The 17,228-nt window shown below is 51.9% G+C and overlaps 8 protein-coding genes across 8 annotated transcripts; 4 read left to right on the top strand and 4 right to left on the bottom strand.

Annotated features, from left to right (window-relative positions):
* Nucleotides 1–264: 264 nt before the first annotated feature.
* Nucleotides 265–1,535, bottom strand: Aud_010181 (uncharacterized protein; the record flags this gene model as incomplete). Its single annotated transcript, XM_043295024.1, has 3 exons — nucleotides 265–799; nucleotides 850–1,331; nucleotides 1,380–1,535. The coding sequence occupies 3 exons, from the start codon at nucleotides 1,533–1,535 to the stop codon at nucleotides 265–267; spliced, it is 1,173 nt and encodes a 390-aa protein (XP_043150959.1).
* A 677-nt stretch (nucleotides 1,536–2,212) lies between these two features.
* On the bottom strand, nucleotides 2,213–3,253 carry Aud_010180 (alpha/beta fold hydrolase; the record flags this gene model as incomplete). Its single annotated transcript, XM_043295023.1, has 3 exons — nucleotides 2,213–2,386; nucleotides 2,450–2,803; nucleotides 2,888–3,253. 3 exons carry the CDS (start codon nucleotides 3,251–3,253, stop codon nucleotides 2,213–2,215), a joined length of 894 nt encoding a protein of 297 aa, XP_043150958.1.
* A 1,111-nt stretch (nucleotides 3,254–4,364) lies between these two features.
* On the bottom strand, nucleotides 4,365–6,149 carry Aud_010179 (cytochrome P450; the record flags this gene model as incomplete). The annotated part of the gene is made up of 5 exons (XM_043295022.1): nucleotides 4,365–4,493; nucleotides 4,551–5,424; nucleotides 5,487–5,611; nucleotides 5,670–5,857; nucleotides 5,918–6,149. The coding sequence occupies 5 exons, from the start codon at nucleotides 6,147–6,149 to the stop codon at nucleotides 4,365–4,367; spliced, it is 1,548 nt and encodes a 515-aa protein (XP_043150957.1).
* A 2,010-nt stretch (nucleotides 6,150–8,159) lies between these two features.
* Aud_010178 (putative integral membrane protein Pth11-like) lies at nucleotides 8,160–9,475 on the top strand (the record flags this gene model as incomplete). The annotated part of the gene is made up of 6 exons (XM_043295021.1): nucleotides 8,160–8,289; nucleotides 8,342–8,361; nucleotides 8,411–8,447; nucleotides 8,498–8,565; nucleotides 8,613–8,983; nucleotides 9,034–9,475. 6 exons carry the CDS (start codon nucleotides 8,160–8,162, stop codon nucleotides 9,473–9,475), a joined length of 1,068 nt encoding a protein of 355 aa, XP_043150956.1.
* A 396-nt stretch (nucleotides 9,476–9,871) lies between these two features.
* Nucleotides 9,872–10,468, top strand: Aud_010177 (putative isochorismatase family hydrolase; the record flags this gene model as incomplete). The annotated part of the gene is made up of 1 exon (XM_043295020.1): nucleotides 9,872–10,468. One exon carries the CDS (start codon nucleotides 9,872–9,874, stop codon nucleotides 10,466–10,468), a length of 597 nt encoding a protein of 198 aa, XP_043150955.1.
* Nucleotides 10,469–10,906: 438 nt separating this feature from the next.
* Aud_010176 (flavin-dependent quinone reductase) lies at nucleotides 10,907–11,506 on the top strand (the record flags this gene model as incomplete). Its single annotated transcript, XM_043295019.1, has 1 exon — nucleotides 10,907–11,506. The coding sequence occupies one exon, from the start codon at nucleotides 10,907–10,909 to the stop codon at nucleotides 11,504–11,506; it is 600 nt and encodes a 199-aa protein (XP_043150954.1).
* Nucleotides 11,507–11,857: 351 nt separating this feature from the next.
* Nucleotides 11,858–13,681, top strand: Aud_010175 (uncharacterized protein; the record flags this gene model as incomplete). Its single annotated transcript, XM_043295018.1, has 2 exons — nucleotides 11,858–11,866; nucleotides 12,164–13,681. The coding sequence occupies 2 exons, from the start codon at nucleotides 11,858–11,860 to the stop codon at nucleotides 13,679–13,681; spliced, it is 1,527 nt and encodes a 508-aa protein (XP_043150953.1).
* A 1,608-nt stretch (nucleotides 13,682–15,289) lies between these two features.
* On the bottom strand, nucleotides 15,290–17,123 carry Aud_010174 (FAD-dependent oxidoreductase; the record flags this gene model as incomplete). The annotated part of the gene is made up of 2 exons (XM_043295017.1): nucleotides 15,290–16,279; nucleotides 16,332–17,123. The coding sequence occupies 2 exons, from the start codon at nucleotides 17,121–17,123 to the stop codon at nucleotides 15,290–15,292; spliced, it is 1,782 nt and encodes a 593-aa protein (XP_043150952.1).
* Between the last annotated feature and the right edge of the window lie 105 nt (nucleotides 17,124–17,228).

Raw genomic sequence — 17,228 nt, 5'->3', positions numbered from 1 at the left:
GGAAGGACACGAGGAGGAGGGGAGTGCTAGTGGATAGCTTACTTACAGAGATTGATTTGGTATGAGTAGTAGACATAGATTTCATCTGCATTGTATGGGTCATGGATAGAGCCTTGATCATTCCATTCTATGACATAGGCTAGGGAAACGAACATATTTACCAGGGAAGGAAACTTATTGATGCTCGCTAGTACCAGAGTTGCTCTTATCCACTGATAGGAAATGCTGGCCCACGGCTAGAAAACGTTTGGCATGTCATAGTGATCACTCCTTGACCTGCGTAAAGTCCTTTTGTACACGAATTCCATGCAGGGGAATCTCATCGCTCGCGCTATCGACGTTCCTCCCCTTCGAGCCTAATACGTTGGTCACCATACGTCCGTGATCATACTCCGGCCGAAGGGAAGCATCCAACTGCTCCGGCGTCATGGGGTGTCCGCCCGCCGAATCCGATTCATCCGGGAGATGATAGAAGGAATGACGCCGGCTATGCGATGAATGGCCTACACCGCTGCCCTTGTGTCCTTGGGCCGTCAACCCGTTCTGACTCTGGTTCGACTGGCCGGTCTGGGACATGGGGACTGTTCGGCTGCGCAGTAAGGCCGGCAAGGCGCCTTGGATGCCGAGGATACGGACGATGGCCTGTAGGGCGGGCCGGAGGGTGGGAAGACAGGCGGAGACGATACCGGCGGACATTTCGATGGCGGTCCAGCCGACGGTGGGAGCGAGCGTGTAGGATGAGTCGGCGGAGGTGTACGAGAAGAGGACGCTGAACCGGTAGGCCGAGGCAAAAACGACACTATAATCGATCAGCCTTTGATCATCACGTCATTGCGATGAAGCACGTACAAGAATCCCAGACTGAATGCAAAGGTCAAGGCCAGTTTCTCAGAAAGACGCAGCTGCAGTTTCCAGACTTGCGGCATAGGCAGAACGAGAATCGCCAGATCGGTCAGGATGGTTGATGCCGCATTGGCAACCCATGTCCCGACTTGGTTGATACACCGTCCCGGCAGATTGGGATACCACAGCTTCTGGACTGGGACACAGATGAAAATAAAAAGGAACGTGATGCAGATGACCCAAAGAACGACAAAGGTGCCGATGATGTACGCCCAGCGCTTGAAGTAGGGGAAATGGAAGATACGGTAGTACATGAGGAGAATGCTGAGTTTGGTCCAGACCAGATTGAAGACATAGAGAATCTCAGCCACAACGAGGAACTTGGCGATCATGACCTGGTTGGAGATGGGAACGGCGGTGCCGGCATGCAGGCCCATGCCTTCTTTCACCATGGCGAAAATGAAGCCGACGACGACCAGGTTCCAGCCCTACGACTGTTAGTTGAGAAACCTCAGCAAGGAGGGTGTAAATCATACCATGGAGAACACGATCATCCAGTCATCCCACCACAACTTCTGCTTCCTCTCCCATCGGGCCAGAAGCCGCAGACAGATCATGACGAAGGCGAGCACCGTCACCGAAGCGGTGGTCGCAGTCACCCATGGTTGCAGCGAGTCTTCGTGGTCTGCCATTCTGAGTGGTCACGACATGAGAGACTCCAGTGGGATAATCAACTGCAGGAGGAAGAGCGAGAACATTATAACCGAATGTCTCGAACGACCTATCTTCTTTCGTACCTGAGTCCTTCCCGCCGTGGGCCATGTCAAGACAGAAGGATTTTAGTCCATACTCCTTTGGAAAAATGCACTGCCTAGAAATGTTTTAGCATGATGGAATGATACTTCCATTCCGGGTTCCGCAAGATTTCGGACAGTCTTTTGGCTTGCAGCCACCAGGGCGTCAACAAATCCCGGGTCAGACTTAACGAGTGGCCCCTTGCTGGCGGGAAGCTACCATTCGTTTTGGGGACACTCATTCGACGAACCAAAGAAGTCAAATTGGCCGTTGGGGGACCCTAGCCCGTTATAGCTCCAGAATAGTCGATCCTTGCGTTCGAAGTGGGCCAAAAGCGCGGCAAAGTGGAGAGTGTGGACTGTAAGTCTTCACAAGCGCTATTGTCACAGACTCACAGTTGCCTTTTACGAAGTCAAGTCTGATAATAGCTCCACTTGTCGTGTTTGTAAACTCTGTCGTACTACCCCGTATGGTTGTGGGGGACTACCGGCAGCTCATATGTGGTGCCGGACATCCCGTGCAAGTGAGAGAAATGAACTCCATGAATATCTTCTATTGAGTGCTATTTATGCTATCACTTATACTTGTTCACCATCTCCAACAGAGCAGCATTCACCTCCTTTGGATTGGTGGCATTCAGGTAATGGGCTCCTCCTTCAATCATGACAAGTTTGGCCTCTACGGACGAGCTGAAGAGTTTGATCTGCTCTACTGGCACTGTTTTGCCGAATGGGGTGTCCTCGGTGCCCTATCGACGACAGTCTTAGCACCATTCCTGCGATATCAGTCCCTAACGTAGGGGTGAACTCACCTGTAACCAGTGCACTGGACACTTGATGTCTCCCAGTCTGAGCAGTAGTCCATCGCGCGACAGCAGGCAAATCACCGCCATGCGGACCTTCTTTCGCCCTTCGTCTCCCTTGTAGACCTCCTTCAAGGTCTTGGTCCAGAACGCACTCAACTCCTCTGAAGCACTGGCGCCGAACCCAATGCCACCGACCATTCCACACCAGACATCGTCGACCAGAAAGTCCGGCGTCGCAACAGCGCTGGTCCATTTCTCGTAGAAGGGCCGGAGGGCAGGGACAGGATCCCAACACCCTTTCGATCGGGAGTCGGCCGATTCGTAATCCATCGAGGTTCCCAATGGCATCAGGCCGAGGATCTAGATAGACAGTAGACTGACGTCAGTTTCAACCGGCCGCCTCACATGAGTCTGTACTTCACGCATGCAGGGGGATGCTCCCACCCGGTTGGGGGCCAACAAGGCCATGCGCGTCACGATCCATCCTCCCTGGCTCGTTCCCAGAGCGAAGGCCTTGTCAATGCCGAGTTTATCCATCACCTGCAGTGCCATCAACGCCGAATCCCAGTATGTAAAGTGTTCCGACGGGCAGCTGGTCGAGCCGTGGCCCAGGGGCTCGATGGCCAGCAGGTTCATGGCGTCTGTCAGGGCGACATCGCTGAATTGATCCCGGTAGAGAGAAACAGTCGTACACATCGAGTTGATCAGGACGCATGTCGGCTTGGAGGGGTCGTAACGGTCGTTGGACAGAGCATAACCGGCGGTGATGCCGCCGAGATGGGGCACCTGGATAGTCTTTGTTGCTGCCATGTTCTCGGATTTGTTGTTTCAATACAACAATGGATGAACGAGGAGCGCCAAAATGTAACTCATCATAAAGATAAGGGATCTGTCACGTCGTCGCCCCTCTTTGGACACGACCCGAGGTTCTGCAACCCCTCCAGATCCTCCCGTTCCAGACCAGATGGCACACACTCAGAGGGGACTACTTCCCTTTCTGGATCAAATCCCGGTCGAGTGGGGATGAGCAGAAGAAGGCCAATGACAGGCAGCGAGACGATATCCAACGCTAAGTAATCCGTATTGAGCTAGTTTGATCCTTCTGGGCCTTGACCGTGGAAATGGGCGAATGGGACGCTTTCGGGCCGCTTCTGACACGCCGGTTCCTTTCCGCGTGAACTCAACAGCCCACTGCGACGGAAGACAACAATTTGTCAGGACTCAACATGCATCAGAGCTGGCGGTGTGTGAATACACTACGTAATAATGTTTGCGGCCCGATAGTTCGATGGTCTCTGGCTGAAGTTGGCGAAGACGTCAGTCAACAAGTCATTTGTCAGTTGATGACGGAGTGGAGCAGAGGCAGCCAAGATTGGTCCCTGCTTTGAATTCGTAATTTGAGTTCTGACAAAACCGCACATATCGGCAGGGGAGACTGCAAGATTCAGCCCCCATGGAAGGTGGATGCCGATCTGCCAGGGGAATCCCCGAGGCGCAAACATATGCATCCTGTAGACAGTCAACTTCGTAGTCTACCTGCCTGAACATGCAATGCGCCAAGGTATACGGTAGATGTCGCAGGCAACTCCTTTGACACATCTCAAACCAATGTGAGAGCCGGTAGACCCCTCATGAAACAAGGGATAGCGGATCGTCGCGATTGCGCATGGCGATCATCTGATCAGTCAACAACGCATGGAAGATGCTGTGAGAGAATCCATTTCTCCCCAGCAGTGCGAAAGCCGAAGGCTAAGCTCAATATGTATCCATCCGTTCAAACATCGGAAAGGTGCGAGTTCATTCTGCAATGTTTGAAGTAATGAGATACAATGTAAGTGCAGGTGCTTGACATAGAGGGCATGTACACATTTGCAAGGAGTTCGACCGAAATTTTACTGATCAGTACCTTAGTAGTGTCATCTCATGCCTTGTCTGGCAGGCGACGATCGATTGTCAGCCATAGATCGCGATAGAAACCAACTCCTCCTTTGATCATGAACCGAGCTTGTGGTTTGTCGCTCACGGTATGCACATTGAATCGGCGGAAGAACTGAGTGACCTGAGTATTAGTCAAAACAGTCAACGAGAAATACGGAAAGATACCAACCTGCAATGGCCCTTTGTACAGCTCCATCATAGCAATATCCTTCCCCAAACACACCCGGGCCCCGTAGCCAAATGTGAAGCTATACTTGTTGTACAACCTGGCCTTTTCAGCATCCAACCAACGCTCCGGCTTGAACTCCTCGGCATCCTCCCCATACATCCGCTTGTCTCGCTGCATGATCCATGGATTGCCTGAGATCTCCGTTCCCGCTGGCGCAAATTTGCCATACAGATCCATACCAGGTTCCGAGACATATCTGGGGAAGATGTTTGGAGCAGGGGGGTTGAGTCGCAGAGTCTCGCGAACACACGCCACATAATAAGGAAGGTGGTCGACGATTTCGTCGTATTGCGGGACAGAGTCGGTGATCAATCCATTGGCCGTTGCCGCGTCAATTTCTTCCATCATACGCCGGTATGCGCCGGGATGGGTAAGCAGGAAGTGCACCAGGGCCTGGAAGACGGTGCCGGTCGTATCGGCCCCGGCCAGCAGCACCAACAGCATCTCGGCCTTGAGGTATTCAATTTCCAACGGGAACCCATCCTCGGTGCGCGCTTCGATGAAGGTCTGCAGGAGGTCGATGCGACCAATATCTTTCTTTTCTTCGAGCTCGCGGAACCGTTGATCGATCAAGCGATCACGGAAACGCATGAGGACGCCAATGCCCGAATCGTCCTGGGGAGTGGCAACGAGGTACTTCTTCATGAAGGTGGTCTTCATCCAGCTGGTGAAGGGATGCAGACGAGCGAGGAGACCGAATGCCGGCAGACCATCGTGGAAACCCTGAATGAGCCCGCCTACGTCCTGCGCCTGCTCGACGAAGCCAAAGGGGGCTCCGAAACCGATCTCACTGATTATGTCGTACGCCATGTAGCTGCAGACATCTCAACAGTTAGTCCCAGGCACGCTCTTGGGAATGCGGCCGATGATGCTTACACGGCCCACCACGAGAAATCAAAAATCTCCCCTGTCTGAGCGAATTTCTCATCGAGCTTTTCAATCCAATGTTGAATGCGGATGTCAATCAAGGGCTCCATCTTCTTCACGTTGGTAAAATTGTACTGCAGAGTGTCAACGCCGTGATTGTCGTTGTCGGTGGCCGCATTGCAGTCAACCTACAGGTCCCGCCACATGCTTTCGATAAACCACATGCGTCTTATGCGATCGCATGTTGAAGAGCGACTCAGTCTCGCCAAAGGTGCCGGTAATGTAGTGTCCTGTCTTGTCGGCATTGCGATGGTAGATGTCAGGCAGCTTGGTCGGGTCGCTTACGAGGAGAAGCGTGGGAGTTATTCGCACAACGGGGCCTACTCTGGCACAATTAGCGTCTGCTGTGGAGGACCTTGTGATATGATGGTGTACCAGACCATATTCCTTTGTCAAAGCATACACGGCTGGCAATTCAGTCTCGCGCAGATTGTGCCATGCAATCCAAAGTCTGGTCACTCCTCCCCAGAAGGGCCCGGGGAAGACGGACAACGGGTGGAAAAAGTGATAATAGACTATCTGGTAGGCAAATTTGAGCAAAGCATACGCCACAAGACCCAGAACCACGTTGGTCAAGGTGACTCTGGCGAGTAACTCTTCCCCAAGGCCCATAGTGGTGTCTCGATGAGAGGGATCGGTTCAAGACAAGGGAGAGCTGCGCCCGTAGGACACTGAAACCAAGGCCTTGCGATCAACTTTGAGACCAACTTTCCCTCTAGGGCCGCTTACCCCGATTGCGATCGCGCAAAGACTATGTGGATGCCCCATATTATGGGCGAACAGGGGGTGGATGAGCTCTCACGCACCGATACTGGATAGAGTCAGTGAGCACGAATTATACAAAGCCAGTGTCTCATACGATCGCGCTAGCGGGACTGTTTGAGTCTCGGTTCGAGGTGGCAGCAGGTTGGTAATTCATGCAGAGAGTCAGAGGTGCAAACGCAGGGTTGATCTTGTCTACGATGCGACAATAGTACATCAACTAATGTATGGAGGCGGATGAAGCTGGCAGTCATTGGAGCAGTCAGTAACATCCCTGCTCTTCGATGGACCTCTATGTATTTAGCCAGACCGAGTCCTCGCCTTATAAAGTAGGAATCGACACTCTTGACTCGCAACTGTTGTCACTGAAGCTGCAGACCCAGGTGTTGATGGTCGAGACCTGAGACAAGAGAACGGCAGGTCCCGCCATGACATCCCCAGTCTAAACTCTTTGGGGGAAATGGGCGAGACGACTGTTGGCAGATAGGCACTTTCGGCCCCTCTCCGCTACTATCGAGCGAGTTATGCAGGGTAGCGTGCTGCGTGATAGGTTGATGTTAAGCGCCGATCTCATGCCACCAGTGGATGTGGAACCTCATGTCTCTTTAGCGAGGCGAGTGACGAGCAGTCAGCATGGTAAGAATCATGGACTTTTGGCCTACTTGACGAGATAAACAGAGATGTTGTTTCCTCTCATATAGACAACCACTCTGGTATTGTTCATGCCTTGAGGGTGAATGGTGGACACGCCTAGGTTGGCGTTGCAGTGCAGACTATTCCGACTCCGTCATCCAGAATCAACAACGAAACAATATTGGTGACGATCAACGGCAATCGGAAAGCATGATTAAATGTGATATAATTGCTGGAATCACGCAGAGAATTAGCGGAGAGCATCCGAAAGGAAAGATTTGGCGGCAAATACCTGTCTATATGCGTCTACGCAATGATGGCCAGCTCTAAGCGAGGAGCATCTATTCTCCGTAGATATTCCTGATTCATGATACATCTACCAATATATTCGACTTGTCTTTGAGCATTGCTTTTCCTGTATCCCTTCTCTCTGCGCCACAGCCGCTGATCTTGTGCATTATCCTCGTACTTTGTATCTCAGTTCATATATGCCACACGGTCATCTACCATATGACTTGTGGCTGTAACCCGTACTCTCAAGGTTATAAAGACTTCTGAAGATAAACCTGATCTTGATCCTGTCTTGTGGGGCCAGTCTCAGATCAAACTCTTCTCCTTGGGGCAATGGCAAACGAACCTAATCCAACTTCTGTCCGTACGCTAATCCACTATCGACCCTACATCAGTGCCTAATAATAGACTACTGCACAGTTGCACCTTGGCCTTGGTCTCATTCTTAATTACGGAACAGGTGAGTCCCCCATAGCAAGTAAGTTTTGTCGATGCTACCCAATAGAATCATACCCAGTGCCCCTAACAGGCATCTCAATCGAGCATAGAAGAACCAAATGAGACATGGAGTCATCCCGCTGTGTCTCAGGTGTGCCGTCTTCCTACTTTGGGAAGAAGCTTGGTAAATCAGGTTCAGGCATTCAAGCAACCCAGATCCTTGTAGTCTGCGCAGTATTCGCCAGTAATAATCCAAAGCGATGATTCTGGAGCTTCGACAAGATGGAACGACCGTCGCAGAAATCCCTCCTCGTCATTTCACATCAACTTGATCTCCAGTCTCCACCGCTTCTATTCCATAATGAGCGATATGGTCAGGGTTTCGAGATTTCAAGATGATGATCAAGGAGGAAGAGAGATAAATGGGAACAAGTCCATCCCCCTCAGCCGTATTCTTCAGTCGTCCTGATACTCTTTTGCATTCTCCGACCATCCATCATGGCATCTGACTCTCAAGGGCCAGTTGTGGTGGGCATTTCCATTGCCTTTGCGATCGTTACTTTTGTGGTTGTCTGTCTGCGAATGTTTGCTCGAGTCGTTGTTCTGGAACATGTAGGTGTGGATGATTGTAAGTTCGTCCTCTGCAAATGCTGGCGAAAAGAAGGCTGACTGGTTTCAAGACTTGATCCTGTGTGGATGCGTAAGTGACCGGAAAACAGTCGAATGTGCCTCCCTACTGACACACATAGCTTTTGTCCTGGGCTTTTATCGCTGTAACTATCGTCTGTCAGTACGACATCATTTGTCTGAGAGAGTCCGCAACTGACTTCCAATAGCTGTCAAAAAGGGACTGGGCTCTCATCTTGTTGATGTGGATAAGAACAACCTGTCCTCCTATTCTTTCGTATGCGCCATCCGAACGAATAGTCGTTGCAACTCTGACCATGACAGGTCGTATGGCTCAGCTCGATGTTCTACCTGGCCTGTCTGGGCTTCACCAAAACATCGGTCTGCTGGTTCTACACCCGCATCGGCGACAAGACGCTCACGCGAATGTCCCTGATCATGATGGGCATCGTCGGCACCCAGGCTGCGGTATTCGTCATGGTTGCAGCCTTTCAGTGTCGACCCATTCCGAAAGCCTGGAACGCGTCCTTGCCGGGTCACTGTGTCGAGATCAATATCTTCTATCTCTCCAACGCGGCCTTGAACATCTTGACTGATGTGCTCACCTACACGCTCCCTATCAATGTCCTCCTCAAGCTACAGATGCCGCTCAAGCAGAAGGTTGCCCTTGGCTTCACCCTCTGCCTGGGGCTTTTGTGAGTCTCTCGATCGCTGGTGGGATTCTGCACGCTGACACACTCCCTAGTGCCTGCATCTCCTCCATCATTCGCATCACTTTTATTCCCACCATGCTAACCTCGGCCGATTTCACCTACGCCATCGGCGGCGCCATGTATTGGTCCGTGATCGAGATCAACGTCGGAATCCTGGCCGCGTCTATCCCCTCTTTCAAGGCGATTGCCTCCCGCTTCCTGCCCCGACTCATTGGCGAGTATTCCTCCGGGCGCAAATACGCATCCTCCGAAATGACAGGATCCAAAAAAACACAATGGGGATTCTCACGGTTCAAAGACAGCGCGACAATGAACTCATTGAGGACCAAGGATGCCGAGGATATGCCGACACAGCTTGGGACAGGGTACGGCAGCAACACAAGCGATGAGCGGATTGTGGTGCCGCACGGGAAGATTTGGACTACAACGCAGATCGAGACGAATGTTGAATTCAGAAACGCTACTACTCGGTGAACAATAGCGCCTGCCCTTTCCCTGCCGGGATCAGGTATGGGCGTTATAGTCTGGACGATTGGATGGTAATGGTAGTCTAACTAGTTTCCAATCTGCCAATCACAATCGACAGTATGGATTCGGAGAATGCTTGGCGAATAATGTAACCCGATGAGGAAGCTATAGCAACTGTCAATTGAGCCATGACTATCATTATTAAGGTATTACCTGCTCAGTGACAAAAATCCACGAAAAGATTTGTCGGATTGGAGATTCCGGTTGCCCGACTTAAGGCGGGGTTCTTCAAATCCATAGATAAATATCAGAGCTCTCTTCCCCGCACTACTGTTCCCCTCGCAAACAAATCACCACATATACATTAGCAACCCCCGTTCACCTACAATTTCACTATCGGATATGTCTTCCGCACAGTCGTTCCGTCAAATTATCGGGGTCCCTCCATCGACCGCCTCTACCAAAGATTCGACCCTAATCATCATCGACGCCCAGAACGAATACGCCACCGGCAAGCTCAAGACTGAAAACGTCTCCCTGACACGCACGGCGATCGCAAACCTCCTAGAGAAGTACCGTGCCAGTGGCGACGGCAAGAACATCGTCCATATTGTCCATGAGACGCCCCAGGGCGCCCCCGTCTTCACCCCCGACACCGACCTCGCCAGGGAATTCGACGAGTTGACCCCGCGCGCTAGCGAGAAGGTCATCTGCAAGCATTTCCCGAGTGCCTTTGCCCAGACGGATCTCGAGGATTACCTGAAGGGTCTGGGGGATGCTGGAAAGAAGATTGTCCTGGTGGGATATATGGCGCATGTCTGTGTGTCGACCACGGCGCGGGCGGGCAGTGAGCGCGGTTATGATGTGATCATCGCCAGTGATGCCGTGGGTGACCGAGATATTCCTGGGGCCAAGGCTGAGACCCTTGTTTCGGTGGCTCTGAGTGAACTTGCTGATGCGTTCGCTACTGTCATTCCTTCAACGGAGATCACTGCATAGGCTGTTGGATAGTGGTCCTGGATCGTTATAGAATCAGATCAACCTATGCATACTGTATCGCCACCTCTTACATAATCACTCCAAGTGCTTCCTGACGACAACGCCATTGATCATCTCCTTCGTCGATCAGGTAATGCGCTTGTCATAAGGCAAATATTGGCCTCGTAGTCAGCACATCCAAGACAAAGTACAATTACCGGACGTGATGGTTGCCTGAAAGAGACATAAAGAACGGACCGGGCGGATCGCATCTTCCGACTTGCCGTTATCCCCGATTTCTGCTGCTTATATCCGATAATAAAGTAGTATATAAAAATACAAGCAGTTCCTCACTGCGATAAAGGGTGAAAATGCAGGTAACTTAAAGGGCAGCCGAATGCCCTGCCTTGGGCCGCGTCAAAGATCAGATCAAGCAGGCGATCACCACAAAACGCCAGAATGTTGACTCCAACCATCGGGATTATCGTCTGCAGCCAACGGGTCCCCCGTGCTGGACTGCAAATCACCAATTTCGTCCTGGATACCATCCAGAAAGCATACCCGACCGCCAATCTGCGCCCTATCGACCTAGCTACTTGGAATCTCCCAATGTACAATGAACCGGGCATCCCATCGCTCATCACCTCATCGGATGGATACACGCACGAGCTGACCAGGAAATGGTCCGCGGAGATTGTCTCGCACGCTGGATTCATCTTCGTCACACCACAGTATAACTGGGGTTATCCGGCCAGCATCAAGAACGCCATCGACTATCTCTTCCATGAATGGACGGGAAAGCCCGGCATGATTGTCAGCTACGGCGGACATGGCGGTGGGAAGGCCGCCCAGCAGCTGCATCAGGTTCTGCAGGGCCTTCGTATGCAGCCTGTCGAGCCTCTTGTTGCTCTGGTGTTTCCCACAAAGGAGTTTACGGGCCGAGCAGCCAGGGGAGAGGATCTGGGGCTGATGGAGGATGAAAGCGTTTGGAGCGATGGCCGGGAGCAAATTCTTACAGCGTTTCAGGTTCTGGCTCAACTCGTTGCAAGATCTACATGACTGTGGTGTTGTTACAACTTGACAGATAGCGAGTATCGAAGATAGTCCTCGCGATCATGGCGGACTATGGAAGACGCCCCAGCAGGAAACCTGACTCGAATCTGCAGCCCGCAGGATATTGGAGGATTCTTTGATATGGTATGATCCGTTTCAACTGTGGCTGGTGGATATTATAGTTACTGTGGAGGAGATGAGTCAGGCGGCCGACTTTGTAAGTTAGCAGGTTGATGCATCCATGACAACGGATAATTGACACGATTGGGCACCAACCGGGAGTAAGGTTTTCCGGGAGATTGATGTCCATGATGGAGTTTCGATTTGTGTCTCTCAATTTCTTGTGCTGTGTAGGTAATGGTAATGGTTGGCCCCGGCTGATGAAGTAAGCACTAAGAGAAGTAGTGTGGCTGTGGAGCGTCTAGACTCGGCCACTCTGGATCGCTTCAAATCTGCCGTCGGTGATCATCACATCTGTGAGGCTCCTTCCAGCTGCTGAATATACTGTAAAGAACATGAAGCATACTAGAGCCAAGCATACCAAATCGAGAAGAGGTTGCATCACCTGCAAGTCCGTCAATTCTACGCCTCCAGTTGGCTCGTACTAATTCTCCCAGAATCCGTCATGTCAAATGCGACGAGCAACAGCCAGAATGTCTACAGTGCATCAAAACAGGACGCAAATGTGATGGATACGATCCCAAACAGACCAATCCACAGGCGCAGCAGAGAACTGTAATCGATCCTGTCCCCGAGGCCTGGACTAAACTCAGCGCCGACCAGCGCCTCGTCTTGCGCCCGGGAACGCGAGAAGAACGACAGTATATAGAGTTCTTCTGCACCCGGACATCGCGCGCACTTTCTGGCTTCTTTGATTCAGATCTCTGGGGATATGTCTTGCCCCAATTGAGTCACTCTGAGGCCGCCATCCGGCACGCAGTCATCGCTCTGGGGGCTCTCCATCAACATCTACATATAGTTCTCTCGAAAGACAGATGTGATCCCGGGCGGAAGATCGCCCCCCAAAATGAACAGTTTATTATTCAGCAGTACAACTCGGCGATCCGACATTTGGTGACACAACTGTCGTCCGCAAACCAGGTGCCGCATCTGACCCTGATTGCCTGCTGTTTATTTGTCTGCCTGGAGATTCTCAGTGGACAGGTCGGCAAAGCTCTGGACCATATCGAAGCTGGCCTGAAGATTGTTCAGCGATGGGAGAACGATCCAAACGGAAAACTGCAGTCGGAAGGGATTACTCGAGAACTAACGTACACCGTCGTCCGTTGGAATACCCAGCTCTCCAAGCATGGAAGGAGGATGATTTCCCTCAATCTCAGCCAACTGGATCCAGCAGATTCGGTGGGAAAATCAGAGACCTGGTCGGATATCTCAGCAGCCAGACATTCACTCGACGTCCTGATCAACCGCGCGATCAGCTTCGTGGAGACCGTGGGCACCGACCGGAAGACGAGAGGGTCGCCCTGGCAGGTTTGTCGGCAACAGGCGCTCCTCCAAGATTTCGCCGCTTGGCTGAGCGCATTCGATAGTCTGATGAAGCGATCTGGCAGACGTCTCAAGAAGACCGATCCTCGCGGACCCTTGGTGCTGCGCATCCATCATCGCACCAACCAAGTTATAGTGGCCGTCGCCCTGTCCAGAGACGAGCTCATATTCGACCAGCTCGACGACGACTTCAGGGCTATCGTTGCGTACGCCGAGGAGCTGATCGAGCTCAATGCATCACTGGACAGGGACTCTCTGCTGACTGTCTTTTCCTTGGAGACCGGACTCATCTCTTCGCTGTGCTACACGGCTAGCAAGTGTCGCAATCCGGTACTCCGGCGAAAGGCAATCAGCCTGCTGTACCGCTGCCCTCAGAAGGAAGGGCTGTGGAGCATGCAGCAATATGCGATCCTCGCGCGGATCATCGTGCAGGTCGATGAAGAAGCGGTGGCTCATCTGCCGCTGGAGCAGCGGATTCCCGAAGATCGGCATCGCGTGTATACAGCGCACGTTGAGAACAGGACTTGTCAATCATGTCGATTAGTTCTGAGGCGCATGCCTGAGGCTGATGATGTAGATTGGCATTGTCGAATCAGGGATGTGGATTTCGCAACTGAGGTCCAAGCAGAAAATCCCAGCTTTTTCACAGAAGCTGGTATCAGCTGGGAGATTTGAGACGGACTGCAATGCTCTAATTAGATTTGTCTCAACCGCACTGGTCGGGTAGTATTATGTACATCATGAAATTGAGGTTGTGATGGGGCAGAATAGCAGGATATAACTGTCTCAGGTAGTAAAACTAGTTAACGATGAATTATATCCATCAAAAGTGAAATAGTATATACATTATGATTAATCCGGTACTCGTCTCGTATCATCAAACTATCCAACGCCTCGCTCATTATGAAACCCTCATATGGAGATAAAGTCGGTCATCCTCGGCCGAACTTCTTGCATCTACTCAAATTAGTCCGCGCCAATGGCCAGGACGAGGAAGACATACTTTCGCGAGAGTTTGTCCCTCCAACTCGTATGGTTTGGCATCTCTGTCCTGACATCCAGAACTGGCTGCTGCTTGTGCGCCTTCATCTCGCGAAACACGGCCTCCACATGAGCGCGGTCCAGGTGTCGGGGGTTTCTGTCCTGCCAGGATTGTCTGTGGATGGTCATCCCATAGCAGTCTGGGGTCAGGACGGGATATGGAATCGTCATCATGAGCGGAATGTCTGTATGTGATGGACGGCAGATGACTATATTGTATAGTATGGTGTAGTATAATGAATCAGGGAGTGCAATGCCTCGCGCTCCAAGTAGATCAGGCTCTTTGAGCTCCTTTATATGGCAACAATCTGGAATCATGAGAACAGGATCAAAGTAAATACGAAAGAAAGACCAATGATATCGTCCGCAGGGAGGCTGTGGGATGCTCGAGGTGGTCTTGGTCTGCAGGTCATTTGACGTGGCCTGATGCGATGATTCTGGCCCAGTCGATCCTTGTTCTTGTGGAATCTGTATTGATTTTTTCCCTTGACGATTGTCAGAGTGATGGCAATATATTCCGGATAAATCACACCATTGCGGCATGTCGTTGCCATGATCACTACCTCTATCCACTACTATCTGGACATAATATTGAAATTCAAAAGCTCGTCCCCATCCGCTAACTCTTCACGAAGCACAGACATTGACCCCGCATTTCAAGGGCAGCCTACCCGAACCCATGCGCCCCATCATTGGCCTCATCGGGAAATATCGAAGCATCATTTGTGCTGGCAGCAAATCGCGGGTTGGTGGCGCAATGTTTAAATCATCGTCGCCAATCATCAATCCGCCGAGCTTGGCGTAGTGGCATTGCTGCATCCTACTGAACACTTGGCAGACGACATCCAATGCCGATGTGGATCATTGGTATAGAACGCTGAGATGCCAGTCGGCACTGTCGATTTTGCAGTACTAGAGATACTACACCACAGCACAGCTTTTCAGAATCCAGGAGCTAAGTGACTGGTAGCCATGCCAACTAACAAATAGAATGGAATGCCACCATTCCACCAGAAGTGTCTAAAAATTAGGGAAACAACAAGCTGCCGGATCCAGTATATCAATTTCGACGAAGAAAGAGCTCCCTAATAGCTAATGGCGCTAGTCACTACGGAGTACCAGAGGACACAAACCCTGCTGTTGAAGTAGACTTCCATTATGTACTACTTGAAAGATTTGTACAATCAAACGAAAAGATCGATGGACAAACGCAACTGGTGGATCTTCTGAAAACAGAAGTGGTCACTTCGCAATCCGACAGAGCCCCTGATCATCCCAATCCTCGCTGCCGACCATCCTGCGCGCGATGAAAAGACCAGCCGGATCCCATTTCTGCTTGATGCTGTACAAACGAGGGTAATTACTGCCCCAGAAGGACTCTTGGAAATTGGGTTCGTAGGCAAAGGCCTCGTTCACATACGCGCCCATCTTGTCCGCACCCTCGACTCCTTGCAGCAATGGCAGCTCAACATCCGTCACATTCTTGATGACGGCCTGTTGCTCTGCCAGAGTGGCTTTGGCACTCCAACTGCGGGTGTACACGATATGCACAACCGCCTTTCTCCAAGCCGGGTTGAGTGCACTGTCCACTTTGCCTGCATTCTCTGCCACGGTGCCGCCTCCCACCACCATGCCGGTGACGGCTTCCCCAGGTGCATAGCGGAAATTTCTCATGGCAGAAGCGAGCCTGGGGGGTCCGTACTTGGAGGTGAGGAGGTCTCTCGAGAACAGCCTGGAGAAGAGTAAGGAGATTGATCCTGTCCCGTCCGAATCGCCGACAAGCAAGACCTTCGTTATGGACTCGTGGAAACTGGGCATGGGGAAGGATCTATACTGAGTATACACGCCCGCAGTCGCGTTGAGCTTCTTCAACAGTGGCTGATAGACCTGGTCAATCTCGGCGGTGTTGCTGGTGTTGGCATGGAAATGCGTAAAACTCAATACGGAGATGGTCTGATTCTTCTCCCACGGCAGATTGGGAATCGCCCAGTAGTACCCGCCTCCTCGTGCGTCCGTCACGGCCGGTAGCGCAGCATGAAAGTCCGCCACGGCGTTCCAAAACGCGGGATCTCCGGCGGCCGTGGTGATGTTCATGGAGGTAATGACGAGAGGAATCTCCTCGAATGTACGAACGGTGACTTGCGTGACGATGCCAAATGTGCCTCCTCCACCTCCTCGAAGAGCCCAGAACAGGTCCGAATTCTGGTAGGCATTGGCAGTGACTAGATCTCCCTGTGGCGTGTCATTTATATGCATAGTCCCTGGGAAGCAGGTTCCAACTTACCGCAGCCGTGACGACACTGAACTCCAGGGCATTATCCGACGCCATCCCCTTCCATGGGCTCAAGAACGAATGACCGCCGCCTTGGATATATCCTCCGGTTGGCCCAACAGTGTGAGCGGAGCCTCCCACTACCGTTCTGTTCCGCTTGCCGAGAGCAGCATACATCTCCTGCAGACTAATCCCAGCATCCAGCGTTACAGCCGGACCCTCGCCTTTATGTTTCGGCGCCCCCTTTGGAACAAAATCATCGACTAGCTGTAGTCCCTTCATTCGGTTGGTCAATATCTGAAGTGAGTTCGGAGCCGCCGAGCGTCCAAGAAAGTCGTGACCGGAGTTCTTGATCGCAAGACGGATGTTATGCCGCTTTGCGAACCGGACAGCCTCCTGGATGTGTCGCGTGTTCTGGACCACGGCGGAGTAGAGCGAGATACGCCCCTGCTTGCACGGCATATATGGCGCAGTCTCGATATAACAGCTCTCATTGTGCTCCGGCCAGGCACCCCAGTTCTCCCATTGCACGGCACCGGGCTGAGCGGCGCGCCAGACGGAGTTTGACCATTGCGCCGTGACTTTCTGGCAGGCGGTGCTGTTGGGGTTATTGTGACAAGGCGCAGCAACAGGCTGCACTGCGACCAGATTGCCGTCAATCGAGCGGTTGAGGGCATTCCACTCGTGTGGTGATGGCCAGCATGGTTGATGGGGTTGACATCGGCAGCGGTGTGAATCGGGGGCAGCAATCGCTGCTGTAGCGAAGACAATGCCCAGCAAAATACTTTTCATAGCGACGGGCATGATAGAGAGGAGTAGGTTACAAAGTGATTCAGATGGTGGCCTGGACATACTCGCACCTCTCCTTATATACACGAGAAATACGAGCTTTCTGGTGCGCCCGACACT

The sequence above is a fragment of the Aspergillus udagawae genome (genome assembly GCF_001078395.1).
Source record: "Aspergillus udagawae IFM 46973 DNA, scaffold_8, whole genome shotgun sequence".
NCBI lineage: Eukaryota > Fungi > Ascomycota > Eurotiomycetes > Eurotiales > Aspergillaceae > Aspergillus > Aspergillus udagawae.
Note: the sequence above shows the minus strand (reverse complement) of the source record. Positions and strands in the feature narration are given on the sequence as shown.